Raw genomic sequence first — 19,812 nt, 5'->3', positions numbered from 1 at the left:
CTATTTCTTCTTTCTGCCTTCTATCCTGGCCTATTCTTTCTCCTGCCTGGGTATTGACCATTCTGCTCTTTATTAGACCAATCAAGTGTTTTAGACAGGCAAAGTAACACAGCTTCACAAGATTTCAACAAATGAAACATAAAAGAATGCAACACATCTTTGCATTATTAAACAAATGGTCCACTGCATAAACAAATGTCACACATCTTCAATCAATATTCTACAACAAGGGTAGGTACAGTCTGTTATGGTGAGGAGGTCATGGAGGCAGAAATTTGAGGCAGCTGGCAATATCACATCCTCATCCATGAAGCATAGAGAAATGAATACTGGTGTTTGGCTTCCTTTCTCCTTTTTATTCAAATCAGGACCCCAGTTCATGGGATGGTATCATATATAGTCATGATTTTTGGTAGCCATTACACACCAGGCACTATTCTCATCCTATGAGATAATAGCACTGACTAGAAAGGAAATAATAAGCTCACTCTTATGGAACATATATTCCAAAGAGGAGCAACTGATAATAAGCAAATTGATGGGTGAGACAGTATAAAAACAAGAAAAAAATTAAGAAGAGATGGGAAAGCAAAGGAACCCCTCACTGCAGAGTCTAGTTGAAGTCTTTCTTGTCAGTTGCACTAAGAATTCCAGCACTATTAACAAAATTTTCTGGTGGTGTTTCTGTGTGGTGCACCAGAAGACCACAGTAAGGTTTCTACTCAAATTCAACTGGGTGTGCCAGTGAATTCATTGGGTGCATTTGGAGAAGCGTGAATGGAATTACAGGAGCATGAATGACCTCTGAACAGCTGCATCATCTTAAAACCCCACTCCATCATGGAATCTACATTACAGTGTCTCCGTTTCAGTTAGCCTTCCATTTCCTATACTCTAGCATCTCTCAAGATAATTTTCAGCTGGTTAGCAAGATGGAGTGGTAGCTGAAATCCTTAGTAAGGGTTCTGTGGACATCCCTTTTTCTAATGGAGAGTGTCAATAACTACTCTATTATTGTTACCAGGGATCAAGCTATTACTGTATTTTTTTTTCTGCTTATTCTGTTGCCATGGTTAGCAGGAAAAGGTTATCTCTATTTCAAGATTGCATTGATTGTGTTTTGCCCAGAGGAAAATGCCATGCTACAAGTGGTGAGAGTGCATATGCCTATGGCCAAAAGCTGCAGCATGAGGAAAGGACAGAGGCAGGGAGTCAATCATCCAGGGCATCACATGTTATACCAAATATTCACTTTTCATCCTGACTGAAATAGCATGAATACTATAGGACTTCAAACTGGGAGAAATGTTTGTACTGTGAGTATTGAGAGCCAGTACATAGTCTTATTTTCCCCTCTGGCTATTACGAAAGTGAAATGTCTTGGTCTATTTACAAGGCTATGTAAGAAGATACGAAATGCAAAAGTAGGTTGCACCTGTTGTTTCCCAGGAAATTCCCCTTCAGTTTTACTTAAGCTTATCATCAATGTAAATGGTTTCAAATTCAATGTTGCTGCCTTGTTTGGGTTGATCCTGTCCCATGCCATCTCTTCTTTCATTAAGCATGGAGTGGTATAAGGGCAGGGAATGCATTTGCTGAGTTCTTCAGAAATAACAAGATAGGTTTCTTATTAGAATAAGATAATATTTCTCCCAGGTTATTTACGTTATGTCACTTAATCAATGGTTACCTGAGTCTTTTCTTTGGCATTGCATTTATTTGTTAAGAATACGTTATGATTTCTCAAGAAATGTTCAGGAGAGAGGACTTCCCTCATCAATTCTGAGTATAGCACAACCAGCTCATTAGGCGTCTCTGCTACTTCAATACCTTCCAAACTAATTAAGCTTCTCTCAATATATTATCCACGTTCACATAAGCAGCTTCTCTAAGATCCACGGTAATACATCTGTGGAATGTCTGTGGCATTGAGAGTGCCCCTGTCTTTCTGCTCCATCATTCTCCATATTATCTTTAATCTCCATACTATCTTATTATCTTTTGACTGACTGGATTCGAAACACATTTCCTTTTGAAGTTAGACTCATGTATGGCTGCCTTTACGTGTTGTGCACATGTGCAAACTAGAGAATTTATACCTTTGTGCAAACAAGAGCTACTTATTTCTCTTTCCAACTTAGCTATACTGGTTACTGAAAAGTGTTCGGATTTGACTTCTAATGATTGACAAATGACTGAATTATCTCTATTTCCAATATAGGAAAATACATTGTTTTACATTACATAGTCCCACAAGTTTCTTCACAGACATCCATGAGCCACCATCCTTGATATATTTCCATCTACTCTTATTATCTTCTGCACTCATAACCTCATTTCATCTTTACCGCACTGTCTCTACTCCAGTGTCAAAGCCTAACCCCAGACGCGAGGGGTTGTTCAAACCTCCGGACATAGACAACATTTAGACTAAGTGTGATTAGCCCTAACTCATGGCTGTGTAGAAAGAAAATGAGTCAGTTGTTTAGGCAGAATCCAACAAATTAACTCAGTCCCCACACAGAAGAGATAGAAACAATGTACTCCCATTTCACACCAGAACACAGATAATGTGTAGAAAGAAGTTTTAAGTATCAGATCTCCTTCAAAAGGTTCTCTAAGTTCTGGGTGTACTACTCAATCATCACTAGTGTGGAATAGAGCGAGACAACCAAGGACATAATTGCCAGCTCTCTACACACACAAGGTCCAAACCCACTTCCAGACCTCACATAAAAGGTTTCATTTTGAGTGCTGGGACTTGAAATACAACCTTAAGACTTTGTTGTTGTTTTAACTTAACTCCACTTTGGCACTTTCTGTCCATTTGTTCCAGTAGACCTCAAGAAGTAAAAAATGAGAAGAACCTAAGACTACTAGTGCTGAGTCAAATTCCAACTGGTTGTTTTGTCCAGATATAAATTCCACCACATAGTTTCTATTTCATCATATAGTATAAATGATTTGGAGGATACAGTTGCTAGAAAAAATCCTGGCTCTAACCCCATAACATTTTCTGTCCATTGTCCTTCTTTGTAATCCTTGGACTAGAGATAACAAAGAGCTCATTAAAGCCCCATGTCCTGGCTTCATAACAAAGGATGTTTTACAGGCTGTCTTTTCCTACCCAATTTGAATTTCTGAAAGCAATAGAAGAAATGTGACTGTTCAATTTTAATTTTGTTTTTCTGACAAGATGGTCTAGCTGTGCATCTCAGGCTAGCCTTGAACCTGAAGCCCTCTTGCCTTGGCCACCTGAGTTCTGGAATTAAAGGCCTGGACCAACACAGAGGCTAGTGGTACTCTCCAGAATACTAGGTATGTCAGCTTCCCTTGAGATGCTCATACACATCTTGCTTTTGTATTCAATTCTCTGATTCTCATGTCTCCATTTTCCCTGTCATTCACTGCTCATGCTGACCCTTTTTCTGTTAAGGTACTTCCATAGCATCCTTTGAGGCCAAAGTCAATTCACTTTGTTTGAAAGTTATGGTGATTTGAATGAGAAATATCTCCTCTAGGCTAATCGCTTGGTCCCCAGCTGGTGGTGCTGTTTGGGAAAGTTATTGAAACTTCAGAAGCTGGAGGCTTGCCAGAGGGAAAGATCAGTAGGGGCAGGCTTTGAGAGTTTATAGAGCACCCCCCCTCTTTCTCTCTGCCTCATGGTTGTTGTCTGCCCATGTAACCAGTGCTTCTCAATCTGTGTCATGACCTCTTTGGGAGTCACATATCAGATATCCTGTATATTAGATTAGATATTTACATTAGGATATGTAACAATAGCAAAATTTTGTAAAGTAGCAATAAAATAATTTTTACATTTGGAAGGTCACCACAACATGAGGAACTGTATTAAAGGGTCACAGCATCAGGAAGGTTGAGAATCACTGATATAAGCTCTCAGCTACTGTTTCAACAATATGCCTCCCTGCCTTCTGTCATGCTTCCCATCATGATGATCATGGACTCAGCATCTGAACTGTAAGCACGCTCTCAATTAAACTCTCTGTTTTACAAGATGTCTTCAGTCAAGGTGCTTCTTTACAGCAACAGAAGAGTAACTAAGACATCTTTGGCCATGAGGTTTTACCACAGCAACAGGAAAACAAATGATACAGATGTCTTCTGAGACATATTCTCTTCTTTCTTTTGAAAGACCCCCACTATGCATATTGCCTGTTTGAACTTCTCTTGCCAACTTGCCAAGGTCAAGTTATGGGAAAAGTACAGGAGGGAACCAGGTGCTGCTCTCATTTGACGCCAACCAGATATCTGTGGTCTGCAGCTTGGACCAAAGCAAGGTCAGCAGGACGGTATCTGGGATGCTGAGAGAGTCATAACTGAATTCTTTGTGCCCAACCCGAATAACCAACTGTCCCTGGTTAACTACAATCACTTTATTTAAATGGAACAATGAAATCCCTGTAACCATGCTTCTGCTTCTGTAAGCCTGCTTCTTGCCACCCCAACCCTATATAAACTGCCGAAGGACTCCCGAAGGACTGAAGCATCCACAGGTACCTGTGTAAACAATAAATAGCCTCTTGTGCTTGCATCCAGTGGTCTGGTCTCGTCTCTTGGGGCAAGGGCCTCTCCTTGACAGACTCCGAACTCTTGGGGTCTTTCACTTTTGAGTAATGACTTATTTCACAGTCTGACTGCTATGCTCTAAAGAATCCTCCCCTTAACTAAATTTATGCATTGACAATGAACTCCCATGTTAGTATGAAGATTCAATGCCTTTAAGAAGTATTATGAACAAACGAGATCAAAACCCTTATAAAAGAGATATGAGGGAATGACCTTGACCTTTCCACCATGTGAGGCTGTAGCATGATGCCATCTTTGAAACAGAGTGCAAATTCTTGTGAGGCTCTTGATCTTGGGCTTTCCAGCCCTGTAAACTGTAAGCAATAAATTGCTGCTATTTACAAATTTCTCAGTCTGAGATTTTTTTGCTGTAGCTGTATGAACAAAATAAGACATCAACCTTTCCATACTATTACTAATAAAACTCAGCCTGCGTATCAGGAGCAGGCACTGTGGTAAATATGTTGTACACATTAGCTCACAGAAGGAAGCCCTGTGAGCAGGATATTACAGAAGCAACCACAGCTTAGAGAGGTGAGGTAGTTCTCCCCAGACAATTCTACACAGATGTATCTCCAAGCGTTTTTGATGTCTTGAGTGTTTTGGTGTGCACTCATCACGTTTGTTTTTGAAACAGGGTTTCAAGTGTTCCAAGATGGCCTCTAAAACACTGTCACTGAGGGTGATCTGGGTCCTCCTGCTCTACCTCACAAGTGTTGGGATTAAAGGCAAATGCCACCACATCCAGTTTATGGAGTGCTGGAAATGAACCCAGGCCATTGACCCATCTAATTTTTGTTCTTAATTAGGTCCAGAGGAAATTTAAGACATCATTGCATATTGAAGTAATTAGGTATTAATATTATTAACTTGTTTCTCAAATTTTAATGACAAAAGAAACATGGCTATACATAGAAACACCCACTGCTCTCTCTCTCTGAAGAATAGGATGGAGTAGTGGTGTGCATGCCTTCTACTTAAAACAGTACATTAAAAGAAAGGGCTGACTAGACGGATAGCTGGGAAGCCAGCATGGGACTGACTCAGGCCCCCCTGAATATGGGTCTCAGCCAGAAGGACTGAGCAGTCTAAGAGACCTCAGACAGTGGAACCAGGATGTATTCCTGGTGCACAAAAGGACTTTGCGAACATATCCCCCATGAGGGATAACTGTCTTAATCTAGAGACAGGAGAGAAGCCCTACTTCACATGACCTGTCAGATCTATATGACCCCAACTGGATGGCATTCCCCTACATATGGAATTGGGGTGGGGGGAATGGGAGGGGAGGGTGGTTAGAGTACATGTGAGAGGGCAGAGAGGGTAAAAGGGAAGGAAGGAGGGAGAGAGGGAGGGAGGGAGGGAGGGATTAAGGGAGGGAGAGGAAACTGGGATCGACATGTAAAATAATAAATTAAATTTAAAAAAACTGCTTTGGCTCCAAAATTTAAGTTCAAGGACAAGTTACTGGGGAAAAGGATTTCTATTTTTGTTTCCACAGAAAATGAAAAGATGTGGATTCCTTCCAGACTAATGTGGTTTGATCACACCAGACCGCCTGAAACAGAGTACAAGCTGATCCTACATTCGAAACAGCTGGACAAAACAGCCCTACAGACTACAGCCAGGATTTCTGAATCTTCTTCGAATCCCCCATGACAGCGCCCCTTACCAGCAGGAAGGAGTTTGGAAAGAACAACGCCCAAATTCCCAAATATTGTGTATAAATGTTTGTTTTCATTTAATTGGACTTTGTTATATAAAATAAAATAAAATAAATTAATAAAAAAAAGAAAGAAAAGAAAAGGCTGACCTTCCTGGCAGTGTTACCTTCTTGTTTTTTTTTGTTTTTTTTTTTTGTTTTTTGTTTTTTGTTTTTTTTTTCAACATCCAAAGTTTCTTTAATAACAGATCCAGGGTTAGTTTTTGTAGCCCGGCTGGCTCTTCTGCCTCTGGCACGTTCGAACTTCTGGCCCTTGGAATGGAATACGGTTTGGTATGGTTGTGTGGGGTTCCTGGGACCTTGCCAAAATGCCGGTACACCTCCCGGCCCTTTCGAGGTCCAGACAAGACCACAATGCCACGGCCCTTGGGAGACTCCAGGGCTAGCTGGTCAAAGGTGATGCTCTTACCCCCAGCCTTCGGGATGCGACTTTGGGCCCGGCTGCTCACCCTCAGTGCACACACCTTCAGCTTGGGCACTTCGAGAATGCGCACATCATCTGTGACTGTCCCCACAACCACAGCTGTTTTGTTTTCTCGTCCAGGAAGCTTCATCTTTCAGATCATCCAGGACAGGGACAGAGGTGATCAGTTAGTTAGTGTGACTCATAAAGAACCTTTTCAGCACAACCTGATTGAAGGTGGAGTTGGTTCTTCTGGCCAGAAACCTGTACAGCTTGACTAGCAGACACATGTAGATGTCCTGGCTCTTGGGCTCCTTGCGCTGAACCTTTCAGTCCTTGTTATGTCGAATGTCTACACCCATGATGGTGCCTCCTGCCCGGCCAGGTCCAGAAAAACAGACCTCCAGTGTTACCTTCTTTAAGGAACTTTGAGAGTGACCATTGGGAGTAGTGGTACAAGCATTTAATCCCAGCACTCAGGATGCAGAGACAGGTGGATCTCTATGAGTTCAAGGCCAACTTGATCTAAAATGTAGGTTCTACATGATGAGTTCCAAGACATCCAGAGCTACATTGTTGTTAATGACCCTGCACCAAGTGAAGAATAAAACTCAGGGATCATCTTTTGTTGTTGTTGGCTTTGTTTGGTTAGTTTTTTGAGACAAGATTTCTATGTATAACAGAGCCCCAGCTGTCCTGGAACTCACTTTGCAGACCAGGCTAAGATGTGTGCCACCATGCCTACCTAGCTAGTCAAAAACATTTTTTCAGGCAGTGGGTCAAGATTTTCAGAGACTGACCTCGTAGTTTGTTCTTCTTAAACATTTAAGCATAGTAAAACTTGAGGAACAGGTTACCACATGACTGTTATCACAACCATGTTTTAGGCATAGCTACATAGAATCTCTCTAGCAAAATAACAAAACACCTCTGATCTTTACAATAAGAATAAGTTCTATTGGCTGATAAACAGAGCTAGGGATAGGGCCTAGAGAGGAAGGATTTGTAATAAGCATAAGGATAGATTCTATTGGTAGAAGATGTAAAATACATGAGGCCTCTTTTATAGGGATGACTTCTAGCCACAGAGCCCAGGATTAGAGCCTAAACAATGCTCAGGATATTGGGGACATTCAGGTGGAGGCTGGCTCCTAATAAAATAGCAAAGGATCCCCATCTCCAAGTTGTTTGACCACTTTCACTGGCATTCCAGGTGACTAAGCATCATTCATTTCCTTCCTTTGAAGAAAATGAGCCTGCATGACTGACAATCCTGGTTTATCCAAAGTTTAACCTAAATTGCTCTTCTTGTACATAGTGAGACACTGTCTCAAAAAAAATCTTATTTCTGTTAAGCAAAAGGGAAATAATGTTTCTTCATCACACACACAAATACAGGATAAGCATACACCTGAAATATCCAAGGATCACAAGGCATCCACTACCCCCATTTCAGGCAGAGTCACTGGTATTCTAGATTGGATGAGAACAGCAGTCTAGTATGAGGGAGGGCTGTCTCAGAAGAACCCCATGACTAGGAGGCAGTGAGAAACCAGTGACATTAGAGAAGACTGTACCCACATTTCAGTCTGGAAAAAAATACAAAAAAAAAAAAAAAAAAAAAAAAAAACAAGCTGTAGGCATCCTCTACTAAATCACATTGCATTGATTTTTAGCTCCCCAAAAGGCTTCATACAAAAACAAAATATGAATTTTACATGGTTGATATTTAACTTTCCAATAAGACATTTAGCTTGGCTTAATTATAATCTGATTTAATTTTTTTTAAATAGCAATGCTTCACTTGGAAAAAAAGTCATATCAGAATTACATATAAATTCTCTGCTGGCATCTAATTCATCTCAGAGTTCAAATGTAGGATTATAAAATTTTAGACATTTTAAATTTTTTTATTTCTTTCATGTATATGAGTATTTTCCCTGCATGTTCTATGTGCTATGTGTGTACAGTGCCTCTGGAGGCCCCAAAAGTGTGTTGGAACCACTAGGATTGGAGTTACAGGTGAGTTGTCATGTGAGTGTTAAGAATTGAAGTCAGATCCTCTACAAGGGCAACAGGTGCTTTTAACCACAGAGCCATCTCTTCAGCTGTCTTGAGAGACACCTTACACATATTCCAGTTGTTTATTTGCTATGGACTGTATGTGACACTCTTAGCACAAAGCATTACATAAAACACTTGGAAGAAGGCATGGCTTTTCTTTTGTATTATGAAAAGCAATTAAGAGAAATATCAAAGCCTAAAGTTTGAGGTCACTTTTGTAGCTGTGGTATTAGAAGAGCAATATTTGTTTTCTGCTTCAATAGGTACTAACCCATTATCATGCAGTTTGAGGCTAGGATTGATTCTATCTGAAGTAAATAGAAAAATGGTTTCCAGATAGGGCAGCCAGGTGAATTTGAATTTCAGACTCATGACAAAATTTTTCATACAAATATTTCCCAAATATTACACAGCACATACTTGCACTAAAAGTGTGTATGTGTGTGCATGAGTGTGTGTGTGTGTGTGAAGTTAAAATGTAATTGTATCTATATTTTATCTAGCAATGGCATTTCAGAGAGGAATTTGAAAGGATCCTAAAAAGGTCAAAATATTCCTAAAACATCTCCATATGCTGGGTGGTGGTGGCACACACAGTTATTCCCAGCACTCAGGAGGTAGAGGCAGGAGGATCTCTTTGAACTTGAGGCCAACTTGATCTACAAAATGAGTTCCAGGACAGCCAGGGCTACACAGAGAAAACCTGTCTCAAAAAACAAACAAACAAATAAATTCATGTAAGATCTTTTCTTATTAGTTTTTTTTTTAAATTAGCATATCTGAGTTTCTTTCTGGTGCTTTCATACATACTTTGTCCTTTGTTCTGCCTCACTCCCTGCCTTAGTCCCTTGCCCCACTCTTGCTGATCCCCTCCCCCTCAACTAGCCACTCTTCTGCTTTCATATCTTTTCCTCTCATTTGAATCTCTGTCTAGTTTGGTGACCTATACCCACATTCACACATATATAAACACAATATAAAAATTAAAACCTAGGATCCACTAAGAGCAAATGTGACATTTGTCTTTCTGAGCCAGAGTTACCTTGCTGAACATAATAATTTCCAGCTACATCTATTTTCCTACAAATGTCATGAATTCATTTCTCTTTATGGCTAACTAAAATTTTATCATCTTTACATAGCACATATACTTTCTTTACCCATTCATCTGCTTATGACTCTCTAGGCTAAATCTTGTTGTAATGCATGTTTAATGCTTCATTGTTGCCCATGGCTAAAGAATGAAGCAACCCAAGATCTTAATGTGTTGTCTTTACTATTAATGTTTCTCTCTTCCTTAAAGTAAGTATTGACTTCTTCCTGAAATGAAGAAAGAAAAGCTCTCCTAGTAAAAGTCATAACACCATGGGGTGCAGAGGTCCAAGGACAACTTTCTATAACTCCAATTCCAGGCAATCTGTTCTTCTCTTCTAAATTCTTCTGGTACTGCAGGCATGTGGCACATGCAGAGAAAACACTTGTACACTTAATATAAAAATAAATGTATTTTAATGTATAATCCAATATGCAACCTGTACTGGCTAGTCAACTTGACACAAGCTAGAGTCATCTGAGAGAAGGGAATCCCAATTAAGAAAATGCCTCCATAAGATCAGGCTGTATGCAAACCTGTAGGGCATTTTCTTAGTGATTGATTGGGGAGGACCCAGCCCATGGTGCCATCCCTGGGCTGATTGATGTTCCTGGGTTCTATTAGAAAGCAGGCAGAGAAAACCATGGGAAGCAAGCAAGATCTTTCCCACCAGCCTGGTCCCACAACTGTGTCTGCTCCAAATGAACACTCAGAGACTTATATTAATTATGAAACTGTTGGCCAATTACTAGGGCTTCTTATTGGCTAGCTTTGTCTTAATTACTAACCCATTTCTATTAATCTAAGTATTTCTACATGGTCTTCTCTTACTGGAGAATGCCTCACTTATGTCCTCTCTTCCTGAGAATCACATGATGATTGCTACTCTGCCTACATTTCCCAGAATCCTCCTCATCTCCTAGACCCACCTATCTTGCTGCCCTACTTACTGGCCACAGTGTTTTATTCATCAACCAATAAAAGAAACATGTACAGAAGACATCTCCCATCAGTAATCCATGAGAAGCAAGCTATGAAAATCAAGCCAGTAAGCAGCTCCCCTCCATGGCCTCTGTATAAGTTCCTGCCTCCAGGATCCTATCCAGTTTGAGTTCCTACCTTGCCTTCCCTCAGTGGACTATGACTCAGGATATGTAAGCTAAATAAACTCTTCCCCAAGTTCCTTTTGGCCGTATGATTAATCACAGCAGTAGTAACCATAACTGAGACACAACCCTGAGAAGGAAGATATAATTCTATGTGTTCTGGTGTAGGATTAGCTCCTGTGTCATAGGATTATCACTGGGGAGGGAGCTGCATTTGAGTGGTTGGGCAGTACAATGTAGAAAGGAGTCTCTTTGCTCTCTACTGATTTACACACCTTGAATTTTATGTAATGTGCCTATGTTATCAATTCAAAGACAAGAATATTCAAACAAACAAGAAAGAAAGCAAAACAAAACTATTTCTTTCCAAGCAAGAATAAACCAACTTCTTAAGAGGTGCCTAGAATTTGTGCGGCATTACTATATTGGCTTACATGATTCCACCTGACTTTTTAAAAGAGGTTTGGGAACCTGGGGATGAACTATTGACTCTGCCCTGATGAAATGCCGCCAATATTTTTAAAGCGGGAAAAGATTGTCTTTCTATGAAGGTCTAGATTTTATCTGTAAGAGAATGTGCATATTTTTATATGCTCTTAACACTTTATTTGGTTTAACTCTTTTCACTTTCAATATATTCCTCTTCAAACACACACACACACACACACACACACAGAGAGAGAGAGAGAGAGAGAGAGAGAGAGAGAGAGAGAGAGAGAGCTCCCAGAAAAAGAAAAAGGAAAAGTCCCTTTGTGACTAACAGGTGTCTGTATTGATCTGCATCTCCCCACCCACATTTTCAGTGGTGGCTTCCATTACAAAAACCAATTCTCAGGCTATCAGGAAAGGCATAATTCAAAAGACCAAGTTCTTCATCAACTTTAATGTTCAATCCAAGCAGAGCCAATGCAACATGCATACACATTGTTAATGACATTTTTGCCTAATTAAAAATGCACTGTGTTGCTCAATAAACTCAGGAACACTATGGAGTTGATTCATCGAGTCATGTTACATGTCACACATAGCTCTGTTTGCTAACGGGAGCCTTTGCCAGCAAGGGGAGGGGCATTTGGTATCTCATACTTTTGAACAGTCTTTTCCCCTTCCTGGATCATCACATTTCCTTTTTACTCTGGTAACTCACAGTAGACTACTTTTAACTCAAGGTCTTTCTCACTTTACCAAAAAGCTGTTTGTCCCTCCTGTCTTCTCTGAAATAGCAGCTCTGTAAGAAATTCCTTAAATACAAGTGTAAGTGTGTGTGTGTGTGTGTGTGTGTGTGTGTGTGTGTGTGTGTGTGTATGTGTGTTTAGTCTATAAATGTACAGATAGATATAGTCTATATGTATACATATATACCTCACATAGATTTTTGTGTAATCTATAATCTCATATTGTTTCAATTTCTCTTAATAAAAACTGACTCATCTAGTAACAACCACTGTGTGTTTCTTTGCTTGCTTGTCTGTTTTAAGATAGGCTCACATGTAGAACAGGCAGGCCTCAGATATACTATGTAGCCAAATATGACCCTAAACTTCCGATCATACTGCTTGTACCTCCAAAGTGCTAGGATCTCAGTCATATGACACCTTGCCTAGTAGGACTGGGGATTGAACCCAGAGTTTTGTGTGTGTGTGTGAGCCAAGCACTCTATTAATTGGACTACATCTCTCATCCCCAGTAGCAATGTCTCTGTCAACATTATGCTTTCCTGATGTGATAAGCTGTGACAGCTAATTGTGTGCTTCAGAAAGTAAAATGGAAGAGCAAGTCCTCCCATGTAGACCATCTCTCCATATTGAATAAGCTATAGCAGAAATGAAAAAGAAATCTCAGAGACTGAAGGGAAGAACAGAGAAAAGGCACAGGCCAGTATAGGATAATTCCAGAGAGTTGAGCTGAAGAAGAGTCACATGAGGACATCACCACTGAGGAATTCATTCTACAATTTGTGTTCTGAGTTACCACACATGTAAGCATCTCTTATGCTCTACCCTGGAGCCAGCTTCCAGAGATGGGGGGAGGGAAGTAAGGAAGGTAGGAGGAAGGAAGGGAGGGAAGGAGGGAGGGAAGGAGGGAGGGAAGGAGGGAGGGAAGGAAGAAGGGTGGAAAGGAGGGAGAGAGAGAGAGAGAGAGAGAGAGAGAGAGAGAGAGAGAGAGAGAGAGCTGAAGAATTAGATGGCCATATTGGTACACCAAAGAGAAGCCAAATAAATATTTCTCGGGAGATATTAATGGCTGGAGCTTGGTGCCAGAATACATTTTATAACCCATCTTCAACACAGCAAATGCCTTAAGTAAGGGTTATTATTATTTAAAATATCAGAGTCCCTGACTCAAAAAGAAAATGAGCTAAATAAAAGGAGCCTTGACTTCATACTGAATTCCTAGCACAATTTCAATTTAGCCTTTTAAACCTTTCAGGGACCCCTGTCCCCTCCATTTACACACACATGTGCACAAACCTTGCTCACTTAGAAGTAGCTGTGATTTAACATTTGTTCCTGGCCAAGATGAGAGAAACACAAAGCAAACAGCATCTCCCAGCTAACTTGAAGTGCTCTGAATGTGACAGATGTTTGAGTTTTACTTGCCCATGACGCAAATGTGTTCACATTAGTCACGGCTATCCTCCATCCTCCCTAAGTCTTGACTCTAGAGGTTAATACAAGAACTTACTCTTCTTCAATTCAATGTCTGTCCAAGTATATAGGTAATCCAAGCAGTCTCATTGTTTGACCACTGGAATTTGACACCTCTTTAAAGCACACAGGCAAATGATGTTCTCTGAGACTCTCTTCCCTACAAGTCATTGTACACAGGAGTGGAATCCACATATGTTCCTTGCCCAAGGCTGTCATGCTTTGTCCTCTACACATGGAGTTATTGCTACTGTGTCTCTCCTGGAAACAGCTCTGTTGCCAAAAAAAAAAAAAAAAATTCTAGTGCTTCATTCTCCTCCTTTTCTAGCGACATTGGATGCTTCTCCTGCAGTTATTCAAGGTCATAAGACTAGTTGTAATCATGGGTCATGAGCATGAATCACCTGGACAACTTTTGAACTGAGGCATTTAATTTCAGGTTTGAGACTTTCTGGTGCTTTCTCCCTGAACTCTGATCATCATCTGCCTGTCAGTGAAGTGGATAGTGCAACAAGACAGTGGTACCTAGGTCTAGATCCACAATGGGCATGAGGAATAATCCATTGCTAGAATGGATTACTGGGATTTGGAGATTTGGAGTTTGTTATCACAGCATTACCTTTCCCACTCTATGATTTTGTGTGTGTGTGTGTGTGTGTGTGTGTGTGTGTGTGTGTGTGGTGCCTGTGGAAGCCATTAGATTCCCTTCACCTGGACTTACTGGCAGTTGTGAGCTGCCAGACATGGGTACTGGGAACTGAACTTGGGTCCTCTGCAAGACATGTACATACCTTTAATAGCTGTGGCATGTAGCTATTTAGTTATGTAGTTTCAGCACACAAACTTGTGATATACAAAGTTCAAAACAAAGGAATTTTAGGCTTTATTGGCATTGTTAGTAAGATTGTATATTTCTTTGTATGTTTGCTGATCATGTGTGTTTAATTTTTTAAACATATTCTTATTCTGTATCAATTTTTCCACTGGGTTAACTTTTTATTATTGGTAGGAAGAAATTATTCATATATATTGGATGCCAATCCTTTCTCCATTATAATTATGGTAATTATCTTAATACATTTTAAGTTTGTCTTTTATACATTGTTTAAGGGTGGGAAACATTTTAATTTTTCTCAGATCTTTGTGCTTGTGCAGCAAGTGTTGTTACTCTTTAGTCCCTAGATTATTTTATTCTATGTGTGATGTGGGAATTTAAAAGTATCTCAAATGTTGGGAGCCATAGGAGGCCACTGTGGGAAACTAAGGATAGAAAATAGTTAAGCCTTCTATGCAAGTGTTAAAAATAAGAGAGAGATCAAACCACATTAGTCTGGAAGGAACCCACAGCTTTTCATTTTCAAGCCAGACTGCCTGAAACAGAGTACCAGGTGATCCTACATTCAAAACAGCTGGACAAAGCAGCCTTACAGACTACAGCCAGGATTTCTGCATCTTCTTAGAATCCCCCATGACAGCACCCCTTACCAGCAGGAAGTAGTTTGGAAAGAACGATGCCCAAATTCCCAAATATTGTCTATAAATGTTTGTTTTCATTTAAATGGACTATATATATATATATATATATATAAAATTTTAACACCAATAAACTAGACAATGTAAAAAAAATAAGAGAGAGAAATGCAGTTAAGACAGGCGTAAAATTCCTGCATGTCTCAACCCTGCCTCCAATTAGAGGAAGCAAAAGAAAAAAGTGTCCACTAAGAATCTGAACCACAAACTGGTATTCAAGCAGGCAAGTTTGCAGACTGAATTTCTATTAGCATTGTGATTTTAAAACTGAAAACATGACGATATAATTTGAAGAGATGTCTGGCTAACAGTGGCATGAATGACTAGCCGACACAAACACAGTAGGCAGCACTCTTGAAAATTTTGAATTTCGTCTTCTCTAGGCCCACAGAAACTATATTTGGAATCCCAATCTGAAAGATGTTACATTATTAGTTCTTTTTCAAAAAGTGAGTCCTGGACCAGGTTCAGGGGGCGATGGGGAGGGAGCTGCTAAACTTCAAAGACCTGAGAAATACTAGCTACACTATAGCTCAAAACAACTCTTGCATGCTCCTTGGTTTTCATTGAAAGCGACTTAATATTACTCCAAGCAAAGTCAAGACTGTTTTGAGTGTGTTGTTTAAAAAGGCAAGCAAGAGAGAGAGATAGTTCAATAGGCAAGAGTTTTTGCTGCTCCCCTAGAGGATCCAAGTGTGGTTTCCAGCACTTACATCAAGTGGTTCCCAGCTGCCTGTAACTCCAGCTCCAAGAGACATGATGCTCACTTCTGGCTTCTTTGGGGTACCGGCATACATGACATATACACAAAGTCAGATACACATACAGACACATAAAATAAAAATAAATTAAGCAGGTCATAAATACTCTAGCAAACTTCATTCAGTCCTGGTTAATCTTCAGGTCTCTAGATGAGGGTGATCTGTTGAGTGAATCTTTCTTGGGGTGAGAACAAAACCCAAGGAGAATGGGATGTTTGTTTCCATATACAGCCTAGCCTTAGCCTGACACGGGGAAGTACTAGAATGAGAATGGCACCCCAGAGCTACTGTACTCAGAAGCAAGAAACTGATGTATTCTGCTTCACCTTGTTGTTCAGTATTGGCCACCATTGGGAAGAAGAACGGCATTAATCTTCCAGACAGTGTCCTGTTATGCATAACTTTTCTCCAGAGCAGGAGAGAGCTGTAGGCATTAGGGAACACTAACAACAGGTGAGTGACGAAGCCCTGACCATTCAAAGGTCCCAGGTAGGGCAGTAGCTGCTCCACTGTGGTCATTATTAGTTTGGGTCTCATTAGAAAAAGAATGATCTTGCATAGACGGGATGGTGGTATGGGGAAGGAGCAGTGACTTGCCTCCTGGGTGACAACTAAATGTGGATGCTCCTCGAATGCAAGCTTTCTCAGTGATTGAATGGAAATCATGATTCCCGAAGAATATTGCAGTCAGGCAATGTGGAGGAGGACCACGGATTTATGCAGCTTCTTTATTCTTTATGATCCCCCAGCAACCTAGGCATGTCTGTGTTACCAGTTTTAAAGAACTAATTTCTATGGAAACGAAATCCTCTTCTCTGAAAGAATTTCAGGGATAGAATATGTTCCAGATTTGCTTAGGAAATATTCTAAAACATTTCTCATATGCTTACAAATCAATTGAAAATTTTAAAACAGATATTGATGTTCTTCTGTAACATTTTAAGATATTTATTTTATGTGTGGGCATGTGGAGGTTAAAAGACAACCTGCAGGGGTTGTTTTTCTCTTTCTACCACATGGGTGCCAAGGATCGAACTCAGGTCATCAGTCTTGGCAGCAGGCATTCTTACCCACTGAGCTGTCTCATTGATTCCAAGCAATTTAATTTAATTATGAGTCTGGGCATATCATTTAGAGTCTGGGCCCTGGTTCTCATAAACTAAGACTATTCATCAATAAACAGTTATTGGAGTACCAACCATAGAACAATTGCACTACAAGATGTTTCAGATTTCTCCCCATATCAAGAAGGTCACAAGAATCAGTTACAAGCCAACTGAATTCCAGGCTGTCTTGGATAAAATATTGATTCTATCTTATGGATAATTTCCTTTGCTATCGTCATCATTGTTGCCATTTAGACTTTACTTTTTTTTTTTTTTTTTTTTGGAAGGCAGTGTTGTAGAGTAAAGAAGTTCAACATAGTATGGTAGCTTATTCCTGCTTCAGCAGCATGCAAGAGGCTAAGGCAAGAGGATTGCTGCAAGTTCAAGGCAGCCTGGGCTATAATAAATTCCAGGCTAGCCTGAGTTACACTATGAGACCCTTCCTCAATAAAAAAAGACGTTTGGATAACAAAGCCATCCCTAAATGTAAAAGCCCACTTTGCCATCATCACTCAGATTCCATATGTAAGGTGGAGATGACAAGGAGTAGACTGTGTAGTTGCTATGTGATTGAACGACTAAGACATATTGCTTGTGTTTGACTATTCATTTTTTTATGAATGTTTAATCAAACAGAAATTACAAACAGTTTACAGAAGATGGCATAGTGTTGAGAGTAGAAAGCAGAGGGGGGTTTGCAGGAAGAACTGGGAAGAGAAGATTGAAGGGAAACTACAGCAAGGATGTAAAATAGATGAATAAATAAATAAATAGATAAATTTATATTTTAAAACTTCAAAAATAAACAAGATGGCAAAATTGTCTATGGTGTCAACAAAACTTATCCAAACCCTCCACAAATCTTTCCTACACAGCGTGTAGAAATTTAATATTTAATGATTGTACATCTGTGTAGCCAACCACCTTCGGATGATACAATTCCAAGAAAGAAAAGAAATAAAAAATATATGTGGCTCCCTAGGTTCCTCACCTTTTCTGTGTAAAGAAGGGAAAATAAATTTTCATGAGTTTTGTTATCTAACATTGGAAGTGAATACTAAAAATAACAATAAAACATCATAGCATCAAAGAAACAATACACAGCAGGGTTTTAAGTGCACAACTGGAGATGCAGTTGTTTTTAACATCTGAAAAGTCACTGGGTCTGAATTAGTTTTGATTTTTTTTTTTTTTTTTTTGAGAAAAGTCTATTGCCATTTGGGTGCCTTGGGTTCACTTTCTCTAGCAATTAAAGAATTAAAACGGAGGAAGTAAATCATAGTATGGAAGCAAACAAGTTTTATTAAAAGTACAGGGACACTCACACAAAGAGAGACTGCAGCACAATAAACACAAAGAAACAGACTACTCACAAGTAGAGAGGAGATTCAGAAACCAAAATCCATCTCCTGCTGGAAGGCTGGGTTTGTTGTTGTTGTTGTTGTTGTTTTGGTTTTGGTTTGGTTTCTTTTATGTTTTGGGTAGCCTGGGGGCTTCCCCTTCCCCTCATTTTGAATTGTTCAGCTTAGACAAAAAAGTGGGCTGATTGGCTCACAGCCCATGTCCAGAGACTACTAGAAGGAGGTCTACTGGGGCAAGGTGAAGAAGCCTTACAAATCATTGTCTTGGGTAAAGAAACCAGAAGGATGCTATCTTGTTTGTTTATGTTCTTTATGGCAACTTTCCCCTTCTGTCTACATGTCAGGATTCTATGGAATTTCTATGTTACTTCTGGATCTTACTATGGAGCCCTGGCTAGCTGGCCACTTTCTTTGTTGACCAGGCTGACCTTGAACTCACAAAAGTCTACCTGTGTCTGCCTCCTGAGTGCTGGAATTAAAGGCTGGAGTCCTACCGACAATGAAATTTGAAGGTGTTTATGGAAAGGTCCATGGATACTAGCTCTGCAGTCATCACTTACTTAAGTGAAAGACCACGTTGTCACTTGCCATCCACACTGAAGAAGCAGATGAAAATAGCCTTACATTTTTTTTTTCAGTTGGAGAAATCTACCTGCAGGAAATACCTTCATGAGGTTCTGTCTGCATGCATGATCAACTTTAACAAGTCATGAGAAGGATGTTCTTCCGTCGAGAAACAGACTGTGACTTCTTGTAGAAGAGAGAAACAATACCCTCTTGTGACCTGAGTCTTAGGCCAAACGCCTGACTCTGGGTATCTCAACAGAGCAGATTCAGTCTTGCTGTCAGTATCCCCATGACCTTGGATCAGCTTACAGTTCATCCCCATACTATGGCAGTCACCATCAAAATTATATGGTTGGATAAACTAGTTGCAGAAGGTGTTGCCAAACTAAAGTGGTCTTGAGTTTTGATTTTTGAGTGACTATATTTCTTTGGAAGGGTCTTGCTTAAGGTTTTGCTTACTCAGAGAGGACATGTTCTGAAATATATTCAGGTTTCTCTGTCTTTTACAAAGGAATGACATGTCTTTCATGTGATAAAGAAGATCAAAAGGTACCTTGAGCTGGCTTAGGTCGAAATATAGATACACAGAAAACACTGGAGCCCTGCTCGAGCCAGTTAGTACAGCTATCCACCCGCAATACACACACCCAAACTATGCTAAGTGAACCACCTACCTATACTAGAAGCTTACTGAAGAAAATTACTAACAGCTAAGCTTGCCTACCTGCACACATCACAAGGTTATTTGCCTTGCAGGCTTTAAAATGAAAAAGAACATGGGTAATGGAGAGAAGGCTCAGCAGTTAAGAGCACTGAATGATCTTCCAGAAGACCAGGGTTCAATTCCAGCACCCACAAAG

At 40.0% G+C, this 19,812-nt stretch overlaps 1 protein-coding gene across 1 annotated transcript; it reads right to left on the bottom strand.

The window, feature by feature from the left end:
* Window positions 1-2,344: 2,344 nt before the first annotated feature.
* On the bottom strand, window positions 2,345-6,894 carry LOC127217740 (60S ribosomal protein L18-like). Its single transcript, XM_051178748.1, has 2 exons — window positions 6,558-6,894; window positions 2,345-2,406 (listed from the first exon to the last, which is right to left on the bottom strand). Exons 1-2 carry the CDS (start codon window positions 6,865-6,867, stop codon window positions 2,345-2,347), a joined length of 372 nt encoding a protein of 123 aa, XP_051034705.1. The 5' UTR covers window positions 6,868-6,894.
* Window positions 6,895-19,812: the final 12,918 nt, after the last annotated feature.

The sequence above is a fragment of the Phodopus roborovskii genome, unplaced genomic scaffold, assembly GCF_943737965.1.
Source record: "Phodopus roborovskii unplaced genomic scaffold, PHOROB, whole genome shotgun sequence".
Taxonomy (NCBI): domain Eukaryota; kingdom Metazoa; phylum Chordata; class Mammalia; order Rodentia; family Cricetidae; genus Phodopus; species Phodopus roborovskii.
The sequence above is the reverse complement of the archived record's forward strand: the minus strand, read 5'-3'. Positions and strand labels throughout refer to the sequence as shown.